This window comes from Condylura cristata, unplaced genomic scaffold (assembly GCF_000260355.1).
Source record: "Condylura cristata isolate star-nosed mole 26May11 unplaced genomic scaffold, ConCri1.0 scaffold00024, whole genome shotgun sequence".
Classification (NCBI taxonomy): Eukaryota; Metazoa; Chordata; class Mammalia; order Eulipotyphla; family Talpidae; genus Condylura; species Condylura cristata.
The window spans coordinates 33,879,115-33,905,012 of NW_004567125.1; the positions used below are offsets into that span (position 1 = coordinate 33,879,115).

Below are 25,898 nucleotides of genomic sequence, written 5' to 3' on the forward strand. Positions count from 1 at the left end.
TCAGCAATGGCATTAGCTCCATCTAACAGCAATGACCGTAACAATGTAATAGTAATGATGATGAAGGGGCCTCCTTGATGGCTCAGGGGTTAAAGATAGCACTACCAAGCTATCACCAGCTACTGCAGTACCAATTCCATCCCTGGCCAGCCAGGGAGGTGACCCTCATGGAACAGTAGACCACTCCTGTCTCACCCACTGCTCCCCTCAACAATGTACTTCAGTACATCTGCCTGTTCTGCTCCCCACTCTGTCTATGGTAAATCCTCTCACCCCCTGTACCTCTGACCTACAACCCAGATCTTGTTTGTATAAATAAATAAATCTTTTTTAAAATAGTAATGATGATGATCACATTATTTTGTGCTATGTTCTAGTATTTTCCATAAAATACCTCAAATGAGTTTCATAACTGTTCTGTGACACAGGGACTCTTAGGGCCTCCATTTTTACCATGTGGAAACTGAGGTTTACAGCAGTGAAGACAAATGTTCAAAGTATAGAGGCCAGGTGTGAACCTCAGGTGAGATGGACTGTAAAACATGGACATCAAATTATGGCCATAGCTTCTTCCCTTCCATATGGGGCTGAGGTAATGGGATACTCGGAAGGGGCCTTGCCACAGGCCTATGGGCTCATAGCAGCAGCTCCCAATTTGCACTTCTCTGATGAATCTAATTAATCCCTATGACCTTGAGCAGATGGCTTCACCTCTCTGGGCCTCAGTGTCCTCATCTATATAATGGGGATAAAAATAGTCTGCCATGGTCCTTCTGTGAGGGCTCTACAGGCCTCAGCCAGGGGAACAGTGGTTATCCTTACCCCAGGTCCCAGGCCTTCCCCTTCCCAACAGGAACTGCTGCAGCAACAGGTGGCCCCCAGTCCGGGGCGTGGTGCCTGGAACTGGTGGGCAGGAGCCAGTAGGCCGCACTTTTGGGGGTCAAATGTCCCCCAGGGGGCGGGAACTAGGGTTCAGCTGGGGCTGGGGATCGGGTTTCTTGGGGGGTGGGGCCCTCCTCTCTTGAACAGTAACAAGGGTGCGGAGGGTTCCTCAGTCGGGCCCTGGGGCACAGACTCACCTGGCGGGCAGCTGCGGCGCCTCGACCTGGGGGTCCCTTCCTCTTGTGCATCTTCCAGGCTGGATGTCCGGATCACTGGCCCCTTGCCTGGCCTTGCCCTGCCTCCTACACCCCCCCAACCCCGTGGTCTACCGCTGCGCACGCGCCCTTCTTGAGCTGGGTTCCTCTCGTCTGAACCTCACTAAAACCGACAGAGAGTCCTGGCCCTCACCAGGTGGCCATCCCACTTCCGCCTTGGCCTCCAGCGCCTCTGCACAGGAGCGCGGTCACTCGACTCGCCGAACCGGTCACACTGAAACTACAACTCCCGGCAAGCAGTGCGTGAGCACGCGTGCGCGCTGCAGGGTAAGTGGGGCGTGCCGCGGGCTGCTGGCGAAAGAGGCGGAGCTTGCGCGCGAGTGTGAGAGGCAGTGCTGGCGTCACGCTTAGTGCGCGGTGAAAGAGGCGGAGCCTGTACAGGTGTGAGGGGCGCGGGCTGCTCTCCGGTTCTCGGCGTCCGCGACTGCCTGCGTGCTCCGGTGTCTCCTGGCGGACACGAGCTGAAGAAACATCACTTTTCGGTGGCCGTAGTGTTAATATGGCAACGGGGTCCGGGTCGGCAGTGCTCAGGCCTCAGTCCTAAAGCTCCAGTTCCCACCCCCACCCCTGACAGCGGATTCCCTGTCAGGGACAATTTTATCTTTCATTTTCTCAGAAGTTTTTCACGCAAATAATTTAGCTGACTTGTCCCCCAACAGGTCCAGGTAGACCTACCTATTTCCTGATAAGGGTAGAGGAATCTCAACAACTTCTCTAGCCCAGGAGGGTTTTGGCTTACCTAGCCCCCAAGGCTGGAAGGAATTGGCGGTGTGACTCCTGATCCTCCAAAGGCCTCTCCCCAAAAGGTACCCCCTTGAAGGTCCCCAGGTGTTCCTGGAAGGGACCTAGACATCCCAGCCTGGATGGGAGGGGCTTCATACAGGCTGCCGCAACTTAGGGACGGGGGTTGAGGTCTCCATTGGCTTACCACAAAGGACACCCCTCCCCTGCTTTCACACCCTGGACAGAAGATGGACAGTTCTCTCCCTGGGCCCTGCTGCATAGAGGTTGGGCCAAGGTAGCTGTAAATCCCACCCTGTGTCCTCCTGAGGGTCAGCACTCCTCTCAGGACAGTTTCATGGGCCAGAGGGGTAAGGATGGCTTCTGTCCTCAGCCAAGGCCAGTGGAAATGCACCCAGGGACTGCTTGTAATGATGGGAGTTGCTTGTTTTCAGATTTCTCAAAGGAGGGATAAAATGAGTAAGAGGAAGAGGATTCGAACCTCAGGTATATACATGTCTGTTCATCTGATAATTCTTTATTGCTGCTTCTGCTTATAGAAGAAATGTATGCTTATTGATTGTAGGAATTCTAAAATGACTACACCAAGCTCTGTAAAAAAGTGCAATGACTTAGTATATGCTAGAAAGAAAAGTATAAGTATGGAGAAGTGCATTCAGCAAAAGTGAAAGCTTTCTGGAGCCTTTTCCAGCCTGTGGTGGGAGTTACACAGCCTAGAAGCCCCCAGGTAGGCGTGTAACTGCTTGCAGGCCCACTCTCAGAGATGACCTCTGAACAGAACCTAAGTGCTACAAGGCCATCTGGCATGTGACTCAACTTTCAGTCTAGAACCAGTACCCTGGTTCTTTTTTATTTTTAAAAAAATAACCATTTTCTTACATCCTTGTTAAAGTTTTGACAGATTAGGGTTTCTCCCCTCAGGTATGGTCACGGTAGCCCTAGGTTCCTTTCATTTCTTCTAATTCTGTGATGACAGATGACCATGCCTCAGTTTCTCCCTATGGTAATAGGGGATAATAAGAGTACCCACTGTTTCCTTTATTTGTTTTATTTTAAATTTTCTTTATTGACTTGTTTTCTTGTTTTGTGTGTGTGTGTGTGTGTGTGTATAAGACCTGGAGTGTAGGCCAGAGGTGCAGGGTGTGAAAGGGTTCATCAGAGACAGAGAGAGGAACAGAACAGGCGGATTTACTGAAATACACTGCTGAGGTTTGCTGCATCATATGTGGATTAACTCCTTGACTGGAAATGGAACTCAGCCATGGTGGTGATAAGCACCTGAGATTTAACCCCTAGGCCACCAGGGAGGGCCACCATTTCCTTTAAAACAAGTGACTCTAAACCTGGTCAGGGGAGGAATTTGCCTCCCAGATGATATAGAGTAATGTCTAAAGAATTTTTGGGTTTTACAGCTGATGTGTGTTGGGGTGGGGGACGTGGTAGTAGAATTTAGTGGGTTGAGGTTATTAGGATGCTCAGAATTCTACAATGCACAGGACAAACTCCACAACACAAAGTGATTCATCCCCCTGATATCAGCAGTGCTCATGGAGAATTGTGCCCTAGAGCTCACATGCGGATTAGTATTTGCAAAGCACCAAGAATAGACCATAGATAACAAGTAAAAGTGTGCTGCTGTGAGGATTGCCCTTCCAGACTTAAAAGAAAAAAGTCTTCACTTGTAAATAATTTGGGAATTACAGAAAAGTTGTGAAAATAATTAAAGATTCTGTCAACTTTTCCTCAGCTACCCCTACTTTCAAAGTCTGACAGGATGATGAGATATACATATTGCAGTATAACATAAAAAAAAAAAACAGCAGGAAGTGAACTTCAGTGCAATATATCCTCTAAGCTCTGTCTATACAAACATAGTGCTTCAATGGGAAAATAGAATCATCACACATACTGACTTGAATTCTCCATTACACTGCAGGTATATCATAACCATCTTTCCTTTCCATCTTTGCATTCCATATGCAAATTCCAATATGCATATGGAATTTCCTCATTCAAAAGGAAAAGCATCCAATATTACATATTAGAGGTCCATTTCTAAAGTAATTTCAACTTCTTAAAACTTTAGAACTGACTTCTTAGTGTTTAATGAACTTAGAGAGTAACACTTATTTTTCCCCAAAATGTGAGACAAGAAAGAAATTATCAACAGATTGAAAATGTTTTGTGTAAATATGAGCAACAGGCTGCTCAGAGGCACAGGAATTTCTCTGACTTAGGGTAAGGAAGCTGGGATGTCCAGGACCACCCACAGCTGGTCATTTGGAGCTTCCCTTGGCAGTGGTCTCCCCATTTTAGTGGACTAGACTGGCCTAGGACAGCTGTTTCTCTGTGTCCTGGGTGGGGTCTCTTGAGAGGAAGACAATTCTGGCAGGTGTGAAAGAGGCCCTTTCCTCCATCTTTGACCTTTGGTGTAGAACATAAGTTTCTGCCTCAATTCTTCCTAAAATTACTCCTGTGGGACAGATCATAGGAAGGAAATGGGAGGCTCTTCATTTCTGTTGATGTTTTTGCTTTTTGTTTGAAACAAAAGCTCATTGGATCAGCAGAGCAAGCTAGAGTTTGGCATTTTAAGAAACATAGTAAGGGCCCTCCCTGGTGGTGCAGCAGGCTAAAGCACAGCACTAAGAAGCTAAAGCCACTTCCCCATGAGTTTGATCCCCACCCGGGAGGTGACCACATGGTCCCGCAGACCTCTCCTGACCTGCCCACTGCTCCCCTCAGCAGTGTACTTCGTTGATTGGCCTCTTCTGCTCTCTACTCTCTCTGGTGAATCCTCTCACTGCCCCTGCACCTCTGGCCTGTACCCCAGTTCTGTATACATAAATAATAAATCTTTAAAAGAAAAAGAAAGAAACACAGTAAATGGGCAGCTCTCCTCTTGAGACCGCCTGTGTGTGACTGTGCAGTTGCCTCTCCTTTCTTTCTTCTTTTTTGATAAGTCTGTCCTTTTAAAACGTAAGTCAAAGAAACCCAGTAAATGAAGCTGCTGTATTTTGCTGTTTCTGGCTCACCACAGTGGGGAAAGTGTTTGTGAAAAGACATTTGTAGAATATTATTCTGGGTGCAGCACAGGGGTGGGCACTAGAGCTGGTGGTAAGAGGCCCCTATTACAGACTGTAGTGCCAGGATGAAACCAAAGGTACCCAGACTTACTTCCTGCCTTGGAAACCTGTAAGATGTAGTCAGGGGAAAGAAAACGTCTCATGAAGAGAACACATCAAATAGATGGCATTGTAGTAGAGTTATAAATGGACACACAGAAAACAAACCTGACAAAAATAGGAGAAATTACAGCAAATCTGTGTAGCCCAGAGTAATGCTGAGGAGGACCAAGAAATTGTCTCTGAGAAGAGAGGATGCATAATAATGGGTTTACTTCAAAATGGATAAGGAGAAGACTCCCTGGTAGCCTAGAGGTTAAGGTTATCACTACTTCAGCCTGAGTTCAATCCCTGGGCAGGGAGTTAACCACATAGCAAGATCTTTCCTGTCTCTCCCAATGCTTCCCCTTAGCAGTGTATTTCAGCAAATCCACCTGTTCTGCTCCCCACTCTGTCTCTGGTGACTCCTCTTACCCCCTACACCTCTGGCTTGTACCCCTGCTCCTGTATGCATAAATAAATCTTAAATATAGGTCTTAAACATAGGTCAACGGGTGTTTGATTGAACCCCCGGAAGGTCCTGGGTCCCGTTATTTTGTTCCCTCCATTGTCAGAAGTAAGGTACATGATACTCAGGGAATGCTTAAGGACACTTGAATGCACAGGCTCCAGAGTTGGACTGCCCAGATCCCATTCCAGTTTCTCTGGCCTTCATGTGTGTTACCTTTGTTAACCAATAAGATGGACACACAACCTTGAAGTTGTATCATAAAATACAAGTTCTCAGAACAATGCCCAGAATGGGCCTCACTAGAGACAACTCTCAACATTTGTTCATTGATTAAGTGTCTGGATTGGGATCAGATTTGGGAGGAGTCTTACAAACCAGCCACTTGTAGAAGTTTTCTGTGTAATAAGGTTTCCTTTATTCAACAAGTAATAAGTACCTTTAGGCTCTAAATTGCTTTCAGTGATGGGGAAGGTATTATAGAGATAGGAGAGGCCAAGAGGAGACTAAGATGCCCCTTCCTAGTACTTGAGCACTTTGGGTTCCGGTCTCCCCAGGGTGGATGTTCTTTGAGCATTATGGAAAACTAGAGTGGGGCATGATTTAATCTTCAGTGGTACATGATATAGTGTTTTTGGCCTATGTTTAATATTTTTCGAGTACCTACAGTAGACCAGATGTGCCTTTCCAGACCTTAAGACTCAGTAAGGAGTGAGGGTGATAAGGCCCCTTTTTGCATGGGACAGGTTGTAGTGGGAGAGAGACATAAAATAACCCTATATATTGGATACTTCCCATAAATTGGTGATATGAATAAAACTGAGCTTGGACTTAAATGGGGATCTTTTTACAGAGAAGTCAAGGATATCTTATTTGCTGTGCCCTGAAGGGGCCAATTCATACCTCCAACCACTTCCTCAGAGAGATAGTCAACTGAATCAGGCCTGGCCATCTTGGGGTTCAGTCTGTCATGGCCTTCTGAATCCTATATGTATGTGGTTCTAACCTTTCTACTGTGTCCAGATGGGCATCTTGTTCCAAGGGCAAGAAATGCTTACCTTGCAGCAGCCTGAGGGGAATGCTCCTGATATCCTTCCACTTTCTTTGTTTCAAAACCAGGAGGAGAAGGGATTCATCCTTCAAAACCCCCAAAGAATGCAAGGCTAGGAGACTCTAATGGGATCTCTCAGTGTTTTGAGCTGGATCATTTGCATTGTCCTGAAGAGACAGAAGGAAGATCAGGACCCATTCCCTCTGCAGAGCAGAGTCAAGAGGAAACAGGATGGGTGGCCTCCAGGTAGGTGGGACAAAACATTCCAGCAAACATAACATGGTGGCCTGGGCCTCCTTGGTGGCATAGGGTTAAGTCTCAGTGCTATCACCACTACAGCCTGAGTTCCCCCCCTGACTAGAGAGCTGACCCATATATGGTGCAGCTGACCTCTCCTGTCTCAACTGCTGCTCCCCTCAGCATAGTTCAGTAGATCCACCTGTTCCACTCCCCACTCTGTCTCTGATGAATCCTCTCTTGCAGCTCTAGCCTATACCCCAGTTCTTGTATGCATAAATAAATAAAAATAAAACTTTAAAAAACTAAAAACAGCCCTCCCTGGTGGCGCAGTGGGTTAAAGCACAGCACTAAGAAGCTAAAGCCACTTGGCACAAGAGTTCAATCCCCACCCCGGATGTGACCCACATGGCGCGGCAGACCTCTCCTGACCCGCCCGCTGCTCCCCTCAGCAGTGTACTTCGTCGATCTGCCCATTCTGCTCCCCACTCTGTCTCTGGTGAATCCTCTCACCGCCCCTGCACCTCTGGCCTGTACCCAGTTCTGTATGAATAAATAAATAAATAAATCTTTAAAAGTAAATAAATAATAATTTAAAAAACTAAAACAAAACAAAAAACTGAAACAAGGGCCTCTGTGGTAGCGCAAGGGGGTAAAGCACAGCACTGTGAAGCTAGCCACAGCCATTGCAGCAGAGGTCCATCCCAGCCAAGGGTGACCCACATAGTGTGGCAGTCCTCTCCTGTCTCGCCCTCTGCTCCCCTCAGCAGCGTGTTTCACTCGATCTGCCTGTTCTGCTTCCCACTCTGTCTCTGATCCCCCACCCCTGCATCTCTGGCCTATATCCCAGTTCTTGTATGCATAAATAAAATCTTTAAATTAAAAAAAAAAAGGGACCGGAGAACAGTTTTGTGTATCCACAGTGTTAAGCCACATGTAACTATAACAAAGTAGAAAGGGGAGTTAGAAAAGAGAGGTTCCTGTAGCCCGAGTCTAACTCATAGTTCGAACTAGCAAATTTTCTGAATATAAAATTGAGGCATATAATTCTGACAGAATTGTTTTCATGAATGGGTGTGGTATGTCATCTCAGGTCATTGCTGTGTTAGGAGTAAAGGCAGCTGTTGTCTTTGTGAGACAAATAGGGTACCACGTGTCACATTTAAACCTTCTCCAAAAGGGTTGATGGGGTTTTGGCTACTGCCCTCCTTACTGTCTGAGTCCACAAAGACAGTCAGGATCTACAAAAATGAATTACTACCCTTCTTTTTTTCTGTTGTTGTTTTTAATGTTATATCAATACCACATACACAGAAATACATCCCAGAAACAATCTATTCTGGCTAAATATTTTTTAAAGAATTGCTATCAGATTTTAGAAGGATTTTGTCTCCATAACTCCCCCTGACATAGTTTACGCAGTTCTTCATGCTTCTTCCTGCTCTGCTTCCAAAGTTGAAGTCATGGGAATTTTAGTTCTAAATTTTAATTAAATTTTTAAAAATTTTTTACTATATGTAGATCCACGTGTCTTTAGATGTAACTCATCATTTTATAATAAAAAGTCTTTTTTAAGAGCAGTTTTATTTTTATAACATTGAGAGGAAAGTACAGAGGTTTTCCATATACCCCATGCCCCAGGTGGTGAAAAGCCTCCTCCATTATTAGCATCATTCACCAGAATGGTACATTTTTTTCCCCCACAAGGATAAACCTACACTGACACATCATTATAACCCGAAGTCTGTAGTTTACCTTAGAGTTTACTCTTGGTGTTGTGCCAAAAGTAAACTCTGTGAAAATCCTGTTAATTTGGTGTGGGTAAATTCTGTGGGTTTGGATAAACCCACAGATATATACCCACAACTTTAGCATACAGAGTACTTTCACTGTCTTAAAAATAATAATTACATATCTATCTCTTCTTTCCCACATAACTGCCATGTATATTTTACTTATCTCTGTAATTTTGCCTTCCCAGAAGTTCATAGGGTTAGAATCATACTCATGTAGCTTTTACAGACTGACTTCTTTCACTTAGCAGTGGATTTTTTAAGTTTCCTCCATGTATTGTAAGGACTTCATATCTCATTCCTTTTGGCCTTAAATAATGTTCTATCATCTGGATGTGCCACAGTATATTTATTCCTTCATCTACCAAGGACCTCCTGAGTTGTTTCCATTTTTTGGCAACTAGTAATAACCCTTTTTTTCAGCATCTTTCATACCAACAACTTACCTTCTCTTGAATTTGCAGAGTTGAGGACTCGAGTATCATCAGTCCAATGAGAATCACTGTTCTTACTTCAGGAGTCTGTTTCTGAGATTATAAGGGCATAGTGCCAACAGAGCAGATGCTTCTTGATAGGTATTACCTGGATCGCAGCTGGCCCCTCCACACCACCCTTCCTTTGAGGACATTCCAGAGCCTCTCCCCCCCCCTTTTTTTTTCTTTGTCATAATATTTCACAATTTATTGTTTTTTTAAAATAATATAATAGTTTATTTTTACATCATATTGTGCCTTTTTCCATCTCAGCTGTAATCCGCCTGGGCTTCCCATCACCAAATCACCCGTGTGCCATCACCATAGTCCAGTGCATTTCCCTCCCCACACTGTTCTTTGATCCCATTCCCCACCCCATCCCCATCAAATGTCTCTGGTATATGGCTGTTCATTGTTATTGTTATTTTCTCACCTGGTCCGTTATACTGCTGCTATGAGTGAAACCATCCAGTATTTTTCCTTTTCTTTCTGGCTTATTTCACTAAGCATGATCTTTTACAGCTCCATCCATGTTGCTGCAAAAGGCGTGTGTTTTTGTTGTTGTTATTCCATTGTGTATATGTGACACATCTTTTTAATCCAGTCATCCACTTTTGGGCATTTGGGTAGTTTCCATGTCTTTCCAATTGTAAATAAAGCAGCAGTAAACATGGGATGCAGGTATCTTTTTGAATCAGTGTTTTTGTGTCTTTTGGGTAGATACTTAGGAGTGGGATTGCTGGGTCGTATGGAATCTCTGTTTAGCAGTTTGAGGAACCTTCAAACTTTTCCATAGTGGTTGCACTAGTTTGCATTCCCACCAGCAGTGCAGGAGAGTTCCTTTTCCTCCATATCCTTGTCAACATTTATTGTTGCTAGTTGTTTGAAGATGTGCCATTCTCACTGGGGTGAGGTGGTTTTAATTTGCATCTCCCTTATTACAAGTGATGTTGAACGCTTTTTCATATGCTTGTTGGCCATCTGCATTTACTCTTTGGAGAAGTGTCTTTTTAGCTCTTCTGCCCATTTTTTGATGGGGTTGTTTATTTTTGTTGAGTTTCATCAGTTCTATGTATCTTTGTGATCGATCCTTTATTGCTAGTTTTGCGTGAGAAAATTTTTCCCCACTCAGTGGGATGTCTGTTTTTTGTAATGTCTCTTTTAACTTGATGTAGTCCCATCTATTTATCCTTGCCTTCACTATCATTGCATTGGGTGCTGTATCTTCAAAGATGTCGCTGAAGTGTATGTCGTGTAGTGTTTGGCCCATCTTTGCTTCCAAGTATTTTATGGTTTCCTTTCTTATGTCTAGGTCTTTTATCCACTTGGAGTTGATTTTTGTGCATGGAGTGAGGCAGTGATCTAGTTTCATGTTTTTTACATGTAGCTTCCCAGTTTTCCCAGCACCATTTGCTGAACAAACTTTCTTTGTTCCATTGTATCTTCTTTGCTTCTTTGTCAAAGATTAGCTGCCCATAAACCTGAGGGTTTATATCTGGGTTTTCTATTCGAATCCACTGGTCTGTATGTCTGTTCTTGTTCCAGTACCAGGCAGTTTTGATTATGGCTTTGTAGATAACTGGAAGTTTGGGATTGTAGTGCCTCCATTCTCTTTCTTCTTAGTCATGAGAGTTTTGGCTATTCCATGTGAACCTCATCAATATTTTTTCTATTTCTTTGAAGAATGTCATTGAGACTTTTACTGGGATGGCATTAAATCTGTATATCACTTTTGGTAGGATGGCCATTTTGATGATGTTAAGTCTCCCAATCCATGAGCAGGGGATGTCTTTCCATTTCATGGTGTCTTCTTGTATTTCTTTTAACAGTGTTTTGTAATTTTCTTTGTATAGGCCAGAGCCTTCCTTTTAGGAGAGATGATTAGTTCTACTTTTTCTTTAAATTTAATTTTCTATATCATTACATATGTACATTGACAGCCTGGAGGATATTAGAACTTCCCCTTCTATTTTGTCTCTTTCCACCAGCTTCCCTGAGGAAGAAGCAGGAGCTCCCTCTAGGCCCCTTAGACTACCAGAGAAGGAACGAAGGACCGTTCCTCCTTCCCAGGTGAGCTTGATTTGTAGCCTTGTGTACATACAGAGGACACTGCCTCCCTTCAACTGAATGCTGGCTTTTTCTTGCCAGTGGCTGCTCACAGTCTACAGGGGTTGGTTAGAGTATTTGCTGGGAACTATGGATAAGGACCACATGGAAGATAAGATAGGAACTTATCTTTGTGTGTGCTTGTATTTTTTCCCTGAGACTTCATTCCTTATCTTTACTGATGTGTATTATTGTTACATCTGTTTCACAGAACTCAGTTGGGAGGTTTGTCCCCCAGTTTTCAAAACCCAAGAAGACAGCAACAGCAGAAGCAGAGACCAGGGAAGAGGACCTCATGAATAAGGCCTTTAGCTTGGTAAGGCCCCAAATTGGCCAGTCTGAGCCCTATAGATGCACAGCCTCTGCTAAGGCCCAGCCTTAGCAGCTGAGGTCAGCCTTGATTTCCTTTGACAATGGCTAGACTTGCACCTCTCAACCGGCCCTCCCACCTCCATTTTCACTACCTGACACCACAGGTGTAGATGGATGGAGACCTGTTAAAAACCTTAGGACAGCTTTGCACACACTGAAGGCCAGAGCCCTTTTGCCCAGGATGCAAATTCAATAAAACATCCAGCCACATTTCATCCCTGAACCCCTTTGCTTCTCAGAAGCTTTACAGCTTGTTCTCTTGTTCTTACCTTCAAGAGATCCAGGGATTACAACGTCTCTGGTCACATGCACCCAAAAACATGAGTGGTGGCATCCCCAGAAACTATGTTAGTGACCACCAAGGTCTCCTTTAGTGAGTGAATGGTTAAACAAATTGTGTTCCTTTCACACCATGGGACACAACCCAGAAATAAAAAAGGAAGTAACTAGTGATACATGCAGTCACCTGGGTGGCCATCTAGGGTATTATGTGAGAAAAGCTGATCCCAAGGGTCATATACTATATAGGGTTCTGTTGACAACCTTATTAATTGGCAAAATTATTGAGGGGAGGAGAGAGTGGTTGTAGTCATGGTTGGGGAATGGTGTGCTGTTGTGGGTAGGAGGTGGGAGGCCACAAATGGCAGAATGAGAGATATTTGTGTTGGGGCTCTTTGGTTTCCTGGATACAGGGGTGGATTCACAATTTCCACCAAAAAGAGACCCTTCCATAACTTAATGCACACACGCCAACAAATAAGGTCAGTAAATTTGATGGATGTCAGCATCCTGGTTGTTAGCACACAATCAACTCTACAAGGTGTGACCTTTGGGGCAGCTGGCGTTAAGAGATGCCTCATCATTTCTGACAACTATGTATAAAATGGTCCCTCCCTGGTGGTGCAACGGGTAAGGACGCAGCACTGCAAGCTAGCCACAGCCCCTCAGTGCGAGTTTGATCCCCAGAGGTGACCACATGGTGCGGCAGACCTCTCCTGTCTCACACGCTGCTCCCCTCAACAGTGTACTTTGTCGATCAGCCTGTTCAGCTCCCCACTCTGTCTCTGGTGAATCTGATAACCCCTGCACCTGTGGCCTTTACCCCAGTTCTATATGCATAAATAAATCTTCTTAAAAAAAAACTATGTATGAAAATACAATGACCTCACAAAAAGTTTAATTGAAAAAGAAAAAGAGGCCATCATTGGTATAGCTGAGCCAGGTGGTTGTCAGTGGCTTCACTAAAACCACATCAACTTCACTCGTTCAGTATTTACAGCATGGACTCTCTCCTAGAAAGGTCAGACCTGGTGAGTATAGAGAAATAACTTGGAGGAGACATCTCCCATCACACTGACAGTTGTATAAAAGTGGGGCACAACTGCCGTCTGTAGGTGCATGAAGGCACAGAGCTCGGTCCCTAGTACTGAAATGATTTATTTATAGTTCATTTTAAAGAGAGAACTATGGTAAAGGTGAGAGAGGAAGAGTGGTAATAAGTTGAATCTGCATGTGGGGCCTGAATGACTTGAAGGATGGAGCTGATGCTGGTTAATACAGAGAGATTTTGAGTGGGATCAGAGCATGCATTGGTCATTTCACATGGAAGGTAGCCCAGAGATGCCAGGTAGAAATATCAAATACACACATGTATCTTCAGTTGGACAAATCTAGGTTATAGCAACTATAAACATCTATTTTTTTTTAATGCCATTTCATTTCGTACTTAAAAAAAGTACACAGTGGGTTAAAGTACAGCACTGAGAAGCTTAAGCCACTTCTGCATGAGTTCGATTCCCGCCTGCCCCGGAGGGGATCCACATGGCATGGCAGACCTCTCCTGACCCACCTGCTGCTCCCCTCAGCAGTATACTTTGTCGATCTGCCTATTCTGCTCCCCACTCTGTCTCTGGTGAATCCTCTCACCCTCTGCATCTCTGGCCTGTACCCCAATTCTGTATGAATAAATAAATAAATCTTTTTTTAAAAATTTGTGTATATAAGAACTGGGGTACAGGCCAGAGATGTGTGTGGGGTGGGGGTGAGAGGATTCACCAGAGACAGAGTGGGGAGTAGAACAGGCAGATCAAGGAAGTACACTGCTGAGGGAACAGCGGGCAGGTCAGGAGAGGTCTGCTGATCCATGGGGGTCACCTTCCTGGCCCGATTGAACCCATGCTGCAGTGGCTGTGGCTAGCTTCATAGTGCTGTGCTTCAACCCCTTGCACCACCAGGGAGGCCCCAACTATAAAGGTTTAGACCTGAGCACCTGAAAGAATGGGACTGCCATCTACCCTAGGTATTGTGCTCCACCTGAGTCCTAGTTGAGATCTCCTCTCCCCCAGCAATTTGATCTCCATTATAGACATTTCATTTCCCTCTCTCTTTTGTAACTTTTATCTTGAAATTAGGATGGATTCATAGAAAATTGAAAAATTATATAGACCCAAGTGTCTACAACCAGATGAATACACAAAATGTGACATATACATGCCTGGAACAGATATTTATACTCCCATGTTCATAGTGGCATTATTCTCAATAGCAAAGACAGATGTAACACATATCCAAGGAAAGAGGAATGAATAAACAAAATGTAGTATATGGTTGTATGTCATTTAACGTCTTAGTTGAGGAAGGACCACATATACAATAGTGGTCCGGATAGGCTGTACCATGCAGCATGGTATGTAGTAGTAGGCTGTTTATATAGACTTGTATAATTATACTCTGTGATGTGTACAACAATGAAATTTCCTAACACTGAATTTCTCAAAGCATATCTCTGTTGTTAATTGATATGTGACTTATTCATACAGTAGAACATTTTTAAGCCTTGAAAAGGAAATCCTGAGACTACTACATGAATGAATCTAAGGGTCACTATACCAAAAGTAATAAACCAGTCACAAAGCAAAAACTACCAAGTGATCCCAATTGCATGAGGTCCTTATAGTTGTCAAATTTTACCAAAATATGGAATGGAGATTGCCTGGGACTGAGGGAGAAGGGAGTTGTGTATTGGACACAGTTTCAGCTTTGTATGATGGCAGAAAAGGTTCTAGAGATAGATAGTGGCATTAGCTGTTCAACAATGTGAATGTGCCTTAGACCACTGGACTGGATGCTTAAAAATGGTTAAGGTGATACACAATGGAATATTACTCAGCGATCAAGAAAGATAAACACATGCCTTTTGCAGCAACATAGATGGAGCTGGAAGGGATCATGCTTAGTGAGATAAGTCAGAAAGAAAAGGAAAAATACCAGAGGATTTTACTCATAGCAGGAGTTTAAAGGCCCGGTGGGGGGGGGGGGGGAATAATAATGATAATGAACAACACAAATAGCTATATACCAGAATTTTTTTTTATTATTACAAAAGTTTATTTTTATATCATTTTGTACATTTTTTTTTCACATCTCAATTGTAATCCCATCACCAAGTCACCCATGTGCCATCACCATAATCCCGTGCACTTCCCTCCCTCAACCCCGTTTTTGATCCCATTCCCCACTCCACCCCCACAACATGTCTCTGGTATATAGCTGTTCATTATTTTTGTTATTTTCTCGCCTGGTCCATTATACTCCTGCTATGAGTGAAACCATTCGGTATTTTTCTTTCTCTTTCTGGCTTATCTCACTAAGCATGATCTTTTCCAGCTCCATCCAAGTTGCTGCAAAAGACATGTGTTTCTCTTTTTTTTATACCAGAAATGTTTTATGGGGGTAGAGTGGATAATGGGATAAAAAATTGGGTGGGGGGAGTACATGGGACTATGGTGACAGCACACGGGTGAATTGGTAATGGGAAGTCTCCATGCAGATTACAACTCAGATGGAAAAAGGCACAAAATGATGTAATAATAAACTATTATAATTTTTAAAAATGGTTAAGATGATTGGGGCTTCCCTGGTGGTGCAGGCGTTAAAGTCTCAGCACTATCAAGACATCATCAGCCATTGCTGCAGGATTTCCATGCCTGGCCAGGAAGCTGACTCCCATGGCACAGCAGACCTCTCCTGCCCTGTCTACTGCTCCCCTCAGCAGTGTATTTCGGTCTGTCTGACTGTTCTGCTCCCCATTCTGTCTCTGGTGAATCTTCTCACCCCTCACACCTCTGACCTACACCCCAGTTCTTGTATGTATAAATAAGTAAAAATAAGTCTTTAAAATAAAAGACAAAACATCACAGAGAGGTCCCTGTTTGCTCCCACGACTTACCCTAGTATCAACATCTTACCTAAGTATAGTCTATGATCCACTTCAGGCAACGAACAATGGTGCAATGCACAGGCCCCCTCAATTCTTATTCTTTCACCTTCAGGTGACTGGTATTGCTGGGGAGAAGGAGCTAGGAGAAGTGGGGTTTCCTGTTCTTCAAGTTTTTTGTTTTTTTTTTTAAGATTTATTTACTTATGCATACAAGAGCTGGAGTGCAGGCCAGCGGTGCAGAGAGATAAGGGGATTCACCAAAGGCAGAGTGGGGAGCAGAACAGGCAGATCTATTGAAACACACTGCTGAGGGGAGCAGAGGGCAAGAGAGGAGAGGTGTTGTAGCATTTGGGTCAGCTCCCTGGCAGGGGATGTAACTCATGCTACAGTGGCTGCGGATAGCTTCATAGTGCTAAGAGTTAACCTGTTGCATCACCAGAGAGGCCCTTGTGCTTCAAGTTCTTCCTCCAACCCGTAGCACAATGCTCTATACTGGTTCTGAATTCCTTTGTATGGGGCAATGATAGCTAGAAAAATTACAGGAGCAGTTTGTTAATGCATACCCAAGAATGAGTCTTTTTCTCTCTACAGGAAACACAGGCAGAGCCCAATGCCCAGCAGGCAGGAAGCCAACTACAGGAGGAACCCCCCAAACCCATTGTCCAGGAGGCCAGGGAACCAGGAGACCAGCTCCAGGCGGATAGTATCCATCTCCAGTACAGTGACCAAAGCTCTGAGACACCGGTGCTCAGCAGCAGGGATTCTCAGCCTGGGATCTCCCCAGACATCTCTCTAGAAAGGGAGACAGTGCCCTCTGTCTCAGAGAGGATCAACCAGAATCAACTGTCAGAGTCAAGGAGCAACACACCAGATGGTAGAAGTGGAGAGAGTGCTTGGGTTCCAGGTGGTCACAGCCAGAAAATGCACCTGTCAAACCCTGATGCTGAAGAGAAGCTGGAGCAGGGATCCCCCACAAAGGGCAATGCACCACAGGGTGCCAGGGCTGACCCATGTGAAGGACCCCAAGAGGAAGAAGAGCCCAGAGCTGTGGCCCAGGGCCTCCCTGATGCCATGCATATACCTAACAGAGCTGGCAGGGAAGCAGAACAGAACTTTAGCAACCCAACATGCTCCTCCCCTAGGAGTGTTGTTGTCACAGATGTGAACACAGAGCCTGCTGGTTCAGAACAGAGAGCTCTGGAGGCAGCTGAGCCAGATGGGCAGACCAAAGGCAGGATCCCTGATGAAGAGGACAGGGGGGCACTGCTCAACTGCATTCTTCTCACTGGGAAGAACTCAGAAGGTAGAGGGGAGTCAGAGAGAGGAACTGAGCCACTTGGTGATCTCATGGGGGGCCCTGAGGTTACCATGCCTCTGGTTCAGGGGATCCAAGAGTCCACAGTAGGTGCAGAACATCCCAACCCTCCAGCTTCAGAAATGGGCCCAGGTACTGATCAGAGACAAGTGTCAGGCCTGGATCAAGAGGGACTGGGAGGTGACCTCCCTTTACTATTGCAGCCCTCTGCTGAAAAGGCAGCCGAGTTAGGTATCCAGACCCATGAACAAGACCTCAAGGGGCTTAGTTTGCCCCTTCAAGCCTCCACCTTGCCAGTGCACAGCGTAGTGAATGGCCTTCCTTGGCAGACTAGCACATTCCAGGGCAGCCCAGATGCTTCTGCAGGCCAGCCCAAGCACCCTCCAGATTCTGCAGACCAGACTGCCTGGGGGGCATCCCTAGCCCAGGAATTGGACTTCCTGCCAGACAGCCAGATATGGGAAGCCCTGGAAGCCCCTGACTTTGAAGCCCCACCTGAGCAGGTAAGAGCATTTCTGAGTGACAGCACACCTGGGCTGGGCCAATGCCTAACGACTTTGAACCGGCTCCCAAATTGCCCAGTGACAGATGGGGCATGTGGCAATATGTTCAGACATATCTAGGGGTCTTAATCAAAGCTTTTGGAGGAAGGTCAGTGATTTTCTGGAAGGGTCAGATTTACCTTTCTGTGGGACCAATCTGAGTGGGAGCTGAAGAGTCCCACGCAGCCCTGGGACATAACTTGTCAGCCCAGGCAAAATGTATAGTTGCCTCCCCATCTGACCAGCTCCCCTGGGTGTACCCACTCCCTTCATCCTTGTCCACCCAGCCTTGGCTGTAGGTTCTCAAGGGTACCTTTGGACCTACTCTTGAGGTACCAAGAGTGACCTCAAGCTGGGCCTGGAAGAGGGAACTTCGTTTCCCCAACTAGAAAGAGTCACTCCTTAGAGTCATCCCATCTCCTTGCTATGATTCTTTTTCAAATATAGGAATGAAGGTTTGTGTTTCCATTGTACTTTTTATGGGTTTTCCTTCCTTCAGCATTAACAGGCAGTGTGACTGCTCACCTGTGAGGCAGGTATGGCCCTGCTCAGCCCTGCCCCCTGGGGAAGTGCTACCTCCCTGGCTGCTGGCAGATCTGAGCCCAGGCTCAGTGTAACTTAACAGTTACACCCCTCAAGGTAGGAGGTTCTCTTTCCACACACTGGGTGCAGCCAAGAGGCTGAAGGAGGTTAGGTGCCACAGCTGGAGGTGAGGAGACCAAGGTCAACCTTGCTGTTCAGCTGCACCTCAGTCACCCCGTTCTAGAACTGGAAATCTCACTTGCTTCAAACATGTTGACCTGTTTCTTTTGCTGTCCCTGTTTCTTTTTTCTTTTTTAAAGGATTTATTTATTTATGCATGCAAACCCGAGGTACAGGTCAGAGATGCAGGGTGTGAGAGAATTCACCAGAGACAGAGTGGGGAGCACAACAGGCAGGTGTACTGAGGGGAGCAGTGGGTGGGTCAGGAAAGATCTGCCCTGCCATGTGGGTCACCAACCTGGCCAGGGATTGAACTTGTGCTGCTGTGGCTGTGGATAGCTTCAAAGTGCTGTGCTTTAACCTGTTGTGCCACCAGGGAAAGCCCTGAAGTAATTTTTAAAACATATTCAGTGCATGTTTATCAAGTACTACTCCTTGCTAGGTGTGGTTCCTATCCAATAAGGTCTTTGGTAGCACCATCCTCACCTGTCTTTCCAGGGTGAACATCTGAAACCCTTTCATCCCAGCACTTAGTCTCTCCCTATGACACAGCACTGAAGTGCGCACACAGAGAAAACCAGCTGGTCCAGCTGTGCGTGCACACATAGCTGGGTTGGGTGAATGTGGTTTCTCAGTGCTTCTTTCCCAAGGCATGGCCTAGGAGTCATTTCCAATCCACACTGCTCACCTTTATCCTTCCTGCTATGTGTTGGTTCTTGGCTCCTCCAGCCACTCACTTCTCTTGTTACTGAATGAGCAAAATCTAGGAAAGTTACAATGTGGGTCATTAAGAGTTTGAACATGACCATCTCCTAGGAGAGGTATTGGGCAAGATGAAATTTTGTAGAGCTTCCATCCCTCAAAAAACACAAATCCCTCACATAAATTGTCTCCAGTCTCTGCCCTCTTGGGCAGTGACTAAGAGAAAGGCTGGGGAAGCCGTTGGGATGTTTGGTGGAATCTAGAAAGCAAAGGAGTGAGACCTTTCCAGACAGACCACCAGGAGGTCCTCTTTGGAAAGACGCAGGAAAGGAAGTGTGAGGGCCAGCCAGCCAGCCAAGTGGCCAGACCTGCCAGGCCTGCCAGGGCAGGAGGCTTTGACTAGCTGCCAACGCCCAGCAAATTTCATTTTGACACTGGGTGTTCCTGAACAAGTCAGGGCAAAGCAGGCATGAACAGGTTCCCATGGGAAGGTTCTGAATGCCCCCTAAGAACGCTGAGTGAGCAAGGATACTGGGAATAGAGTGCAGGTGGACAGAACAGCAACAGCAGCTTCCCACCAACAGACCCTCTGTTTCACCAAGGCACAGCCATGAGCATAGCTTGGGAGGCATGGGAGTGGCAACCTGGAGGCTCTTAGAGGTGAGGGACTAGGTCTTTTCACGGGAACCATAATGAGCATCATATAAGAAACTTATTCCCCTTATTCCCCTTTGTGCCTCTCAAGGCCTTCAGCACATCCAGTAGGAAGAAGGCCTTGCTGTCTCACAGTTCCATAACCCTGTGGGTGTGGTGGTAGCTGTTACAAGAATTTTCCTCATGGCCATTTATACACTGAGGTGGATAAATATGTGACATCAAATTCTTAGTCAGAGTTGCCCACCTGAAAGTTACCAAATGAGGCCCTCCCTGGTGGTGCAACGCGCTAAAGCACTTTAACCAACGGGTTAAAGTGAAGCTGTCGCAGCCACTGCAGCATGAGTTTGATCCCCGGCCTTGGAGGTGATGCACGTGGTGCAGGAGACCTCTCCTGTCTCACCCGCTGCTCCCCACAGCAGTGTACTTCATCCATCTGCTTGTCCTGCTCCCCACTCTGTCTCTGGAGGATCCTCTGCACCTCTGGCCTGTACTCCTGTTCTGTATGTATAAATAAATAAAACTTTAAAAAGTTGATCCGATGAGTGGGAGATTCTGTATTGTCTATAGCTAGGTTGCAACCTGCTGGCATGTAGGGTCAGAGTGCTCTCTACGGCAGCGTCCCATGTACTCTAGGTTGTTAAGCAGCATTGCTGGCCTCTACTGACCAGATTGCATCAGCATTCCCACATCAGAAATATTTTCAGGTACTATAAAGGCTCTCTTGAGACAGAATGGCCTGAACTCCTGCGCAGGCAGGCCTTTGTGTCTGTTTCTGTGGACACAGGGATCCTTTTTCAGGTAGCTCAAGCCTGTCACCCCAAAGTCTCCATTCAGAAATACTTTTCCCACCCTGAGACTTTTGTCGCCTCAAAAGAGGCACAGAAGCCCAGCCCTGGCTTGGTTACTGTACTGCAGCTTCTTTGGAGGGACACATGTATTCTCTGATTAAACGTGACACTTTCCACAAAAAGTAAACTGTCATTGACATGTAAAAACCTAAAGTTCTCAGAGCTATCTGTTAATAGTACTCTCCCCTATTAATGAATTTTCCCACCTGATACGTTTGCAAAATCTTTTTCTGACATTAAACATACAGCATATTTGGCTGACTTCCTCCCTTGCCACCATTCAGGGTCTTCTCTGTACCCATCTAGATATTACGTGATGAACAGCAGACAACGGCCTGCCTCAAGTTGTTCAGGCACCAGAGCCACCCACTGGCATAGAACAAATTAGCCTTCAGAAGGTGTAGGATGGGAGAGGACCCAAGGTTGGTTTTCTTCTGAGGGAGGAGGGCTAGAGCAGCAGGTTAGTGGCCCACAGGGCTAGTCATCATGATGTCCCTCTGCCACACCACCTTTCCTCTGCAGGAGTTCTGGCCTCCATGGCCCTGGTGTGACTGAGGGGAAATGTGCCATCCCCTGCTTGACTCTCCCTTTATTTGCTGGGTTTGCTGTGCTAGGCTGTTCACACGTGTTCTCTTTTCAGTTGTTATCTGTGGGTCCTCTCTGGCCCAGTGCCAGCACACCTGCCGATGGTGGCTCCCTTGACGAGACCCAGCAGAGGTAAGCTAGATGGGATGCTACCCCAGGACTGTTCCTTTGGTGGGAATCCTCACTCTGCCCTGATAGGGACAGTGCAGCCTCCTAGCTCTCCCTTACTCTTCCCTTGTAAACCCGAGTTCTCCCTCACCCCTGCCCAATGAGCTCCATTTTGCCCACAGCGGTAGAAATGGAGGAGACCCTGGCTCTCCCTGTCTGGACCTTACTTTCCTTAACCCAGTAAGGAAACCAAGCCCTGCCTTTCAAATTGTGCATGTCTCCTGGTCCTGCAAGTAGAGAATGAGCAACCACCACTACCCAGGAGTGCTGGCTGGTTCCCCTGTTCCACAGGTTATTTGAATGCATGTGTGTATTTTCTAGAAAGGGGTTCAGAGCTCCCTCTGATCTCTGTTGAGGAAGCAGGCCCCAGATGTGGCCTTGGCATGCCCTGTGTCTCATACCTGGCCTGTCTCCTGATTTACTGCTTGGCCTTCCTCTCCCTGTGTAGCCACCAGGTGTGCTACCCCTCCATCCTACGGAGCCTTCCATTCCTCTTCCCTACCTTGCCAACCACTAGCTGTGGGCACTGTCTCCTAATACCCACACACACACATATTGTGAACCCTGTAAGTAATGGCAACTTCATTATTTTAGTGCCAAACTTGTGTTTCTGCCTGATGGATGTAGAGGAGGGTTAGGAATACATCCCTAGGCCATTTCTCTCTTCCTGCTCCTCAGGGTGAGGCAGCATTGTGCCCACCTCCTGCCCTTGTCCCATCTCTTAACTCACAGCTCTTGTCCCACTTGATGTCACACACACACATACTCTTAAGGAATCAAAAGCAGTTTAGTCAAAATGGCTCCACTATTTTCACAGAGAAGGGATAGCTGGAAGTCTGCAGGGCAAGTCCTGGGGCTGGCTGAAGCCAGCCAGCCACAGGGTGCAACCAAGGCAGGCAGAGAACTGGAGTTGCTGCAGTGACAGCTCAGAGGACTCTCCCAGCCTGGGGTGTGGGAGACTTTAGGGGAACCCCTGACCTGAGGCCAGGTAGGTAGCCCCTGCCCAGGTACAAAGGCTGTACACATGAGACATGGCCACTTCTTCCCATGGATGTTATGCCATGTAGCACCTGGTCTTCTGGAAACTGCCATGGGGGCTGGGACATAGGATGTAGCTTTGTTCTAGTTGGGTTAGGGGTAAGAAACAAGAAAATCAGCAAAGCAGTCTTGGGGAGAAAATGGCAGCACTGGTTAATCCATTACCAGTGATTAGCAGAAGCCGTTCCCCATTCTCCCACCCAAGGAGGTAACAATTGGCAGAGAACATTCTAGAGTCCCAGGAGATGCTGGGGACATGGAATTCAGTGTGGGAGTAAAGGGAAAAGGGAGGGAGGGAAGAGATGGGGTCTCGGGGTACCAGCAGGTGGTGTGGGGCTGTAGGTGGGGGGTGGTTGGTGGGCCAGGTTTCACTTTCTCAGCACCCCCATTTTGTGTGGGGGGACAGGCAATAGAGGCAGGAACTGGGAACCAGGAGGTCTATGGGATCTGCCCAGGGGAGAGCGGCTCCTTTTGGCAGGAGAGCCAGGTGAGTTGGCTATCAGGGATCTGCCCTTGATGGCTTCATATCTGGAAAAGGGTTGGCTCTTTGGAGAAGGGCAGCTAGACTATCTGGAGATGACAGCATGAGGCCTAGCTGATGTTTCACAAAGCTGCCAGTGAAGTCAAGTCCCTGTCTTCTTCCTTTCCCACCAGAACCCACATGGGAATTAAGGCCTGCGGAGCCCCAAACTTGGAGGATGCCACAGATATTGTACAAGGCCTGGTCATCGAGCTCTCCAACCTGAAGTAAGAGTTGGGTCTGGATCCATGGGGGACAGACAGGATGGGTTCTGGGTTCTAAAGAGGTTGGAGAATCCAGTATGGCAGCAAGACACTTACCTAGGCTCCCAGCCAGCAGCCCCAGAAAACACTAGCCTTCAGGATATACACCTGGCAGAATGACCAGTTTTTGAAGTTGGGCTGGAATCATCACAGCTCTCTTGGTTTTGATTGTGCCTGTGCGTGGGGGGTGCCATAGCCCTACAGCTCACTTGGGTGTTTCCTCACAGCCGGATTATCATGAGTGCTCACCGGAACCTGGAAGTCTTCAAGCACTCCAGCTACTATAAAGCGAAGTCATCCAGGAAAGCCTCTGTGCCCTTTACTTCATTAGAGACTGGGAACCCCCATGGGGGGCTCTCATGGAAGGATTTCTAGATGCTTCCAGATGGCCTGTGGGAGCAGGTGTTTTCTCTAGCCCCACAAGTACCGAACAGCCTGGAAATAATCTCAGCAGATCCCAGAAAGCCATGAGCCTCCCTGTGCTCCTAGTATTTTGTTACCCTCCAAGATGCCTAGGGGATTCTAGTGGGCTCCAGAAGCCACTGCTCAGCCAGCCAAGGAAGTCAGTTCTCCCCACCCCCCCTGCAGGGAACACCCGCTGGGTGCCTTCCTCAAATTAGTATTAGGGAGGGGCTCCCCCCCCCCAACATACACACAGCTCAGGAGGAGCAGCCCAGCTGGGGGGCAGCTCAGATGTTTATCTGGGCTTACAAATCTCAACTGTTCAGAATTTGTTTGTTTGCTGAAGGAGAAAAGAGCTTATGTTAGTTGTGCATTCAGCTTTCTCCCAATTTCCATTTTCTTTCTTTTAGGAAGACCACTAATAAAGGACTTTAGAATGATTCTCACCTAACCTGTTGAGTTTGAGGCATTCCCATTCCTTAATGTTCTCCCACCACCTGGTCCCTTACTCACCTTTTTCTACCTTGGGAGAGACAAATTGGATTGCTGCAGGGCGTAGGTCAAGAGCTCCCTACAAATTTCCAAGCAAGTATGCCACCATCTCCAGAACAGATGGCTGTGTGTGTGTTCAGGTGCCCAGTGGTATGTCAGGAGCAGCAAGCCCTCAGCCATGTGGCTGAGCCTATCCCTGGAGAGCTGGAGTTTGCTTTGGCGTTCACATAGCCTCTTGCAGTCCAGTTGGAGGCAGTGCTGGGGCCAACCCGGGGCCATCATCCCACAAAAGCCTTCTCATAACCCCACAGCACATAGGTGGCCTCAGGGGCTTCCATAAGCCCCTTTTACAGAGTCTGTCTGTTAAACTGATCCAGCAAAGCTGACCAGGCCCTGGACTTTTAACCTCTGTGTCCTTGGCTCCTGCATCTAACTCCTAAGGCCAGGACAGGGCCTGCTTTCAATGCAATCTTACACTTCAGGAGCCCCCAGAGAGGGGAGGGATGATAAGGGTCCCCAGCATTTCTTCCTTGAGTTCACAGGAGAGTACCCCATTTGCCAGTTCACAAGGCCCAGGCACCAGCTGCTCTTACAGTTTCTATAAGAAGTTTGCAGTGCGGTGGGAAAAGAGGGAGAGACAGTGATATTCAATTTTCTAGCTCAATTCTTGGGACTACTAGGGGGTCCTCTGTATATTCTTTTCCCTCCTAGGTGACCTTAAGTCCTAGTTCAAGTCAAAAAGCCAAGGGCAGAGGGCACCAAGCCTGGGAGACCATATGGGCAGAGTGTGTGCGTAGGCTGTGGAGCCAGCACTCAGCTTGGGGAAGGAATGAAGACCTGACCACATGCAAGGTCCAGGCTAAAGGCCAGGCTGAAAGAATAAGAAAATAGAAAAGGACAAGAATAGAAAAGAATAAAGAATAGAGAAAGCAGATGACATGCCCCCCCCCAAACACAGCTCCTAGCCCAAAGAGTAAAATGCCACACTAGCTGAACGGGAGGAATTTCCATCCCCCCTTGCCCAAGGAAATTGAAATTGCCTCCCTGATCGCCCTGCCCAAGACTGGACTGGCCTGACCCCCCAGGCCATATTCTCATCCCCTGCCATGCCACCAGGAGTCCCTCCCTTGCTTTAAAGGGCCTATCACGGGACTCCAGGCTCATCGGGACATCTATAGTAACCTAAATGCTCACGGGGACCTACTTGGTGAAGGGGGAGGGAGTGCAGGGGGTTGAGGGCTTGCTCAATCTCTTTATTCTCCCCCTCAAATCAGGCCCCTCCCCCCCCAGTGTTGGGTGCAGTTTGTCCATTTGTTAGGTCAATATGCAGGGTAGCTAGGAATTGAAAAAAACAAATGCAGCAGAAATGGCTTTCTGGGGTAACCCAGCAATTCCCCAGGGTAAGCTGAAATCCAAACAACAGTCTGGGGAAGGGGGCATGGGTGCATGGATACAGCTGAGAGAAAAGGAGAGGCCCCAGTCCTTCCATCTATTCCTGCTACTTTGTCTCAACACCATGCCTCACTTGATTTTGAGAGTGCATTCATAGCATTTATTGAGTACCGAGGATTGCCTCCTCCCACATGGGGTTTCTTTGGTCATGCTCCCAGGTCCAGCTCCCTCACCAGGCCCCCAAGCAGGGAGCCCCTTCAGGGCCCGTCCTCAGAGTGTGGATCTTCCCAGAAAACTACCCTCCACAGAGCCTGGGTCCCCATCCCCAGGCGAAGGCAGCATCCCCTTGCTCTCCATGCCAACCTCCTAGGCAGAAGTAGAGGGACAGCAGGAAGGCGAAGATCCAGAAGACTTCCCAGCACCTTTAGAACCTGCATTTTAAGAGTGGAGGAGGAAGGAGGAAAACATTTAATAAAAACAGTAATTCAATGGG

At 46.9% G+C, this 25,898-nt stretch overlaps 2 protein-coding genes across 2 annotated transcripts in view; one reads left to right on the forward strand and one right to left on the reverse strand.

The window, feature by feature from the left end:
• The window catches only part of CC2D1A (coiled-coil and C2 domain containing 1A), a 14,629-nt gene extending 13,499 nt beyond the window's left edge, over positions 1 to 1,130 (reverse strand). The window contains exon 1 of the mRNA XM_012728942.1: positions 1,080 to 1,130. Within this exon, the coding sequence (XP_012584396.1) occupies positions 1,080 to 1,130 (51 nt within the window). The remainder of the gene's footprint in view (positions 1 to 1,079) is intronic.
• A 5,563-nt stretch (positions 1,131 to 6,693) lies between these two features.
• On the forward strand, positions 6,694 to 23,796 carry LOC101634099 (chromosome unknown open reading frame, human C19orf57). Its single transcript, XM_012728963.1, has 7 exons — positions 6,694 to 6,825; positions 11,071 to 11,152; positions 11,400 to 11,504; positions 16,371 to 17,597; positions 21,186 to 21,262; positions 22,991 to 23,083; positions 23,347 to 23,796. Exons 3-7 carry the CDS (start codon positions 11,484 to 11,486, stop codon positions 23,492 to 23,494), a joined length of 1,566 nt encoding a protein of 521 aa, XP_012584417.1. The 5' UTR covers positions 6,694 to 6,825; positions 11,071 to 11,152; positions 11,400 to 11,483; the 3' UTR covers positions 23,495 to 23,796.
• Positions 23,797 to 25,898: the final 2,102 nt, after the last annotated feature.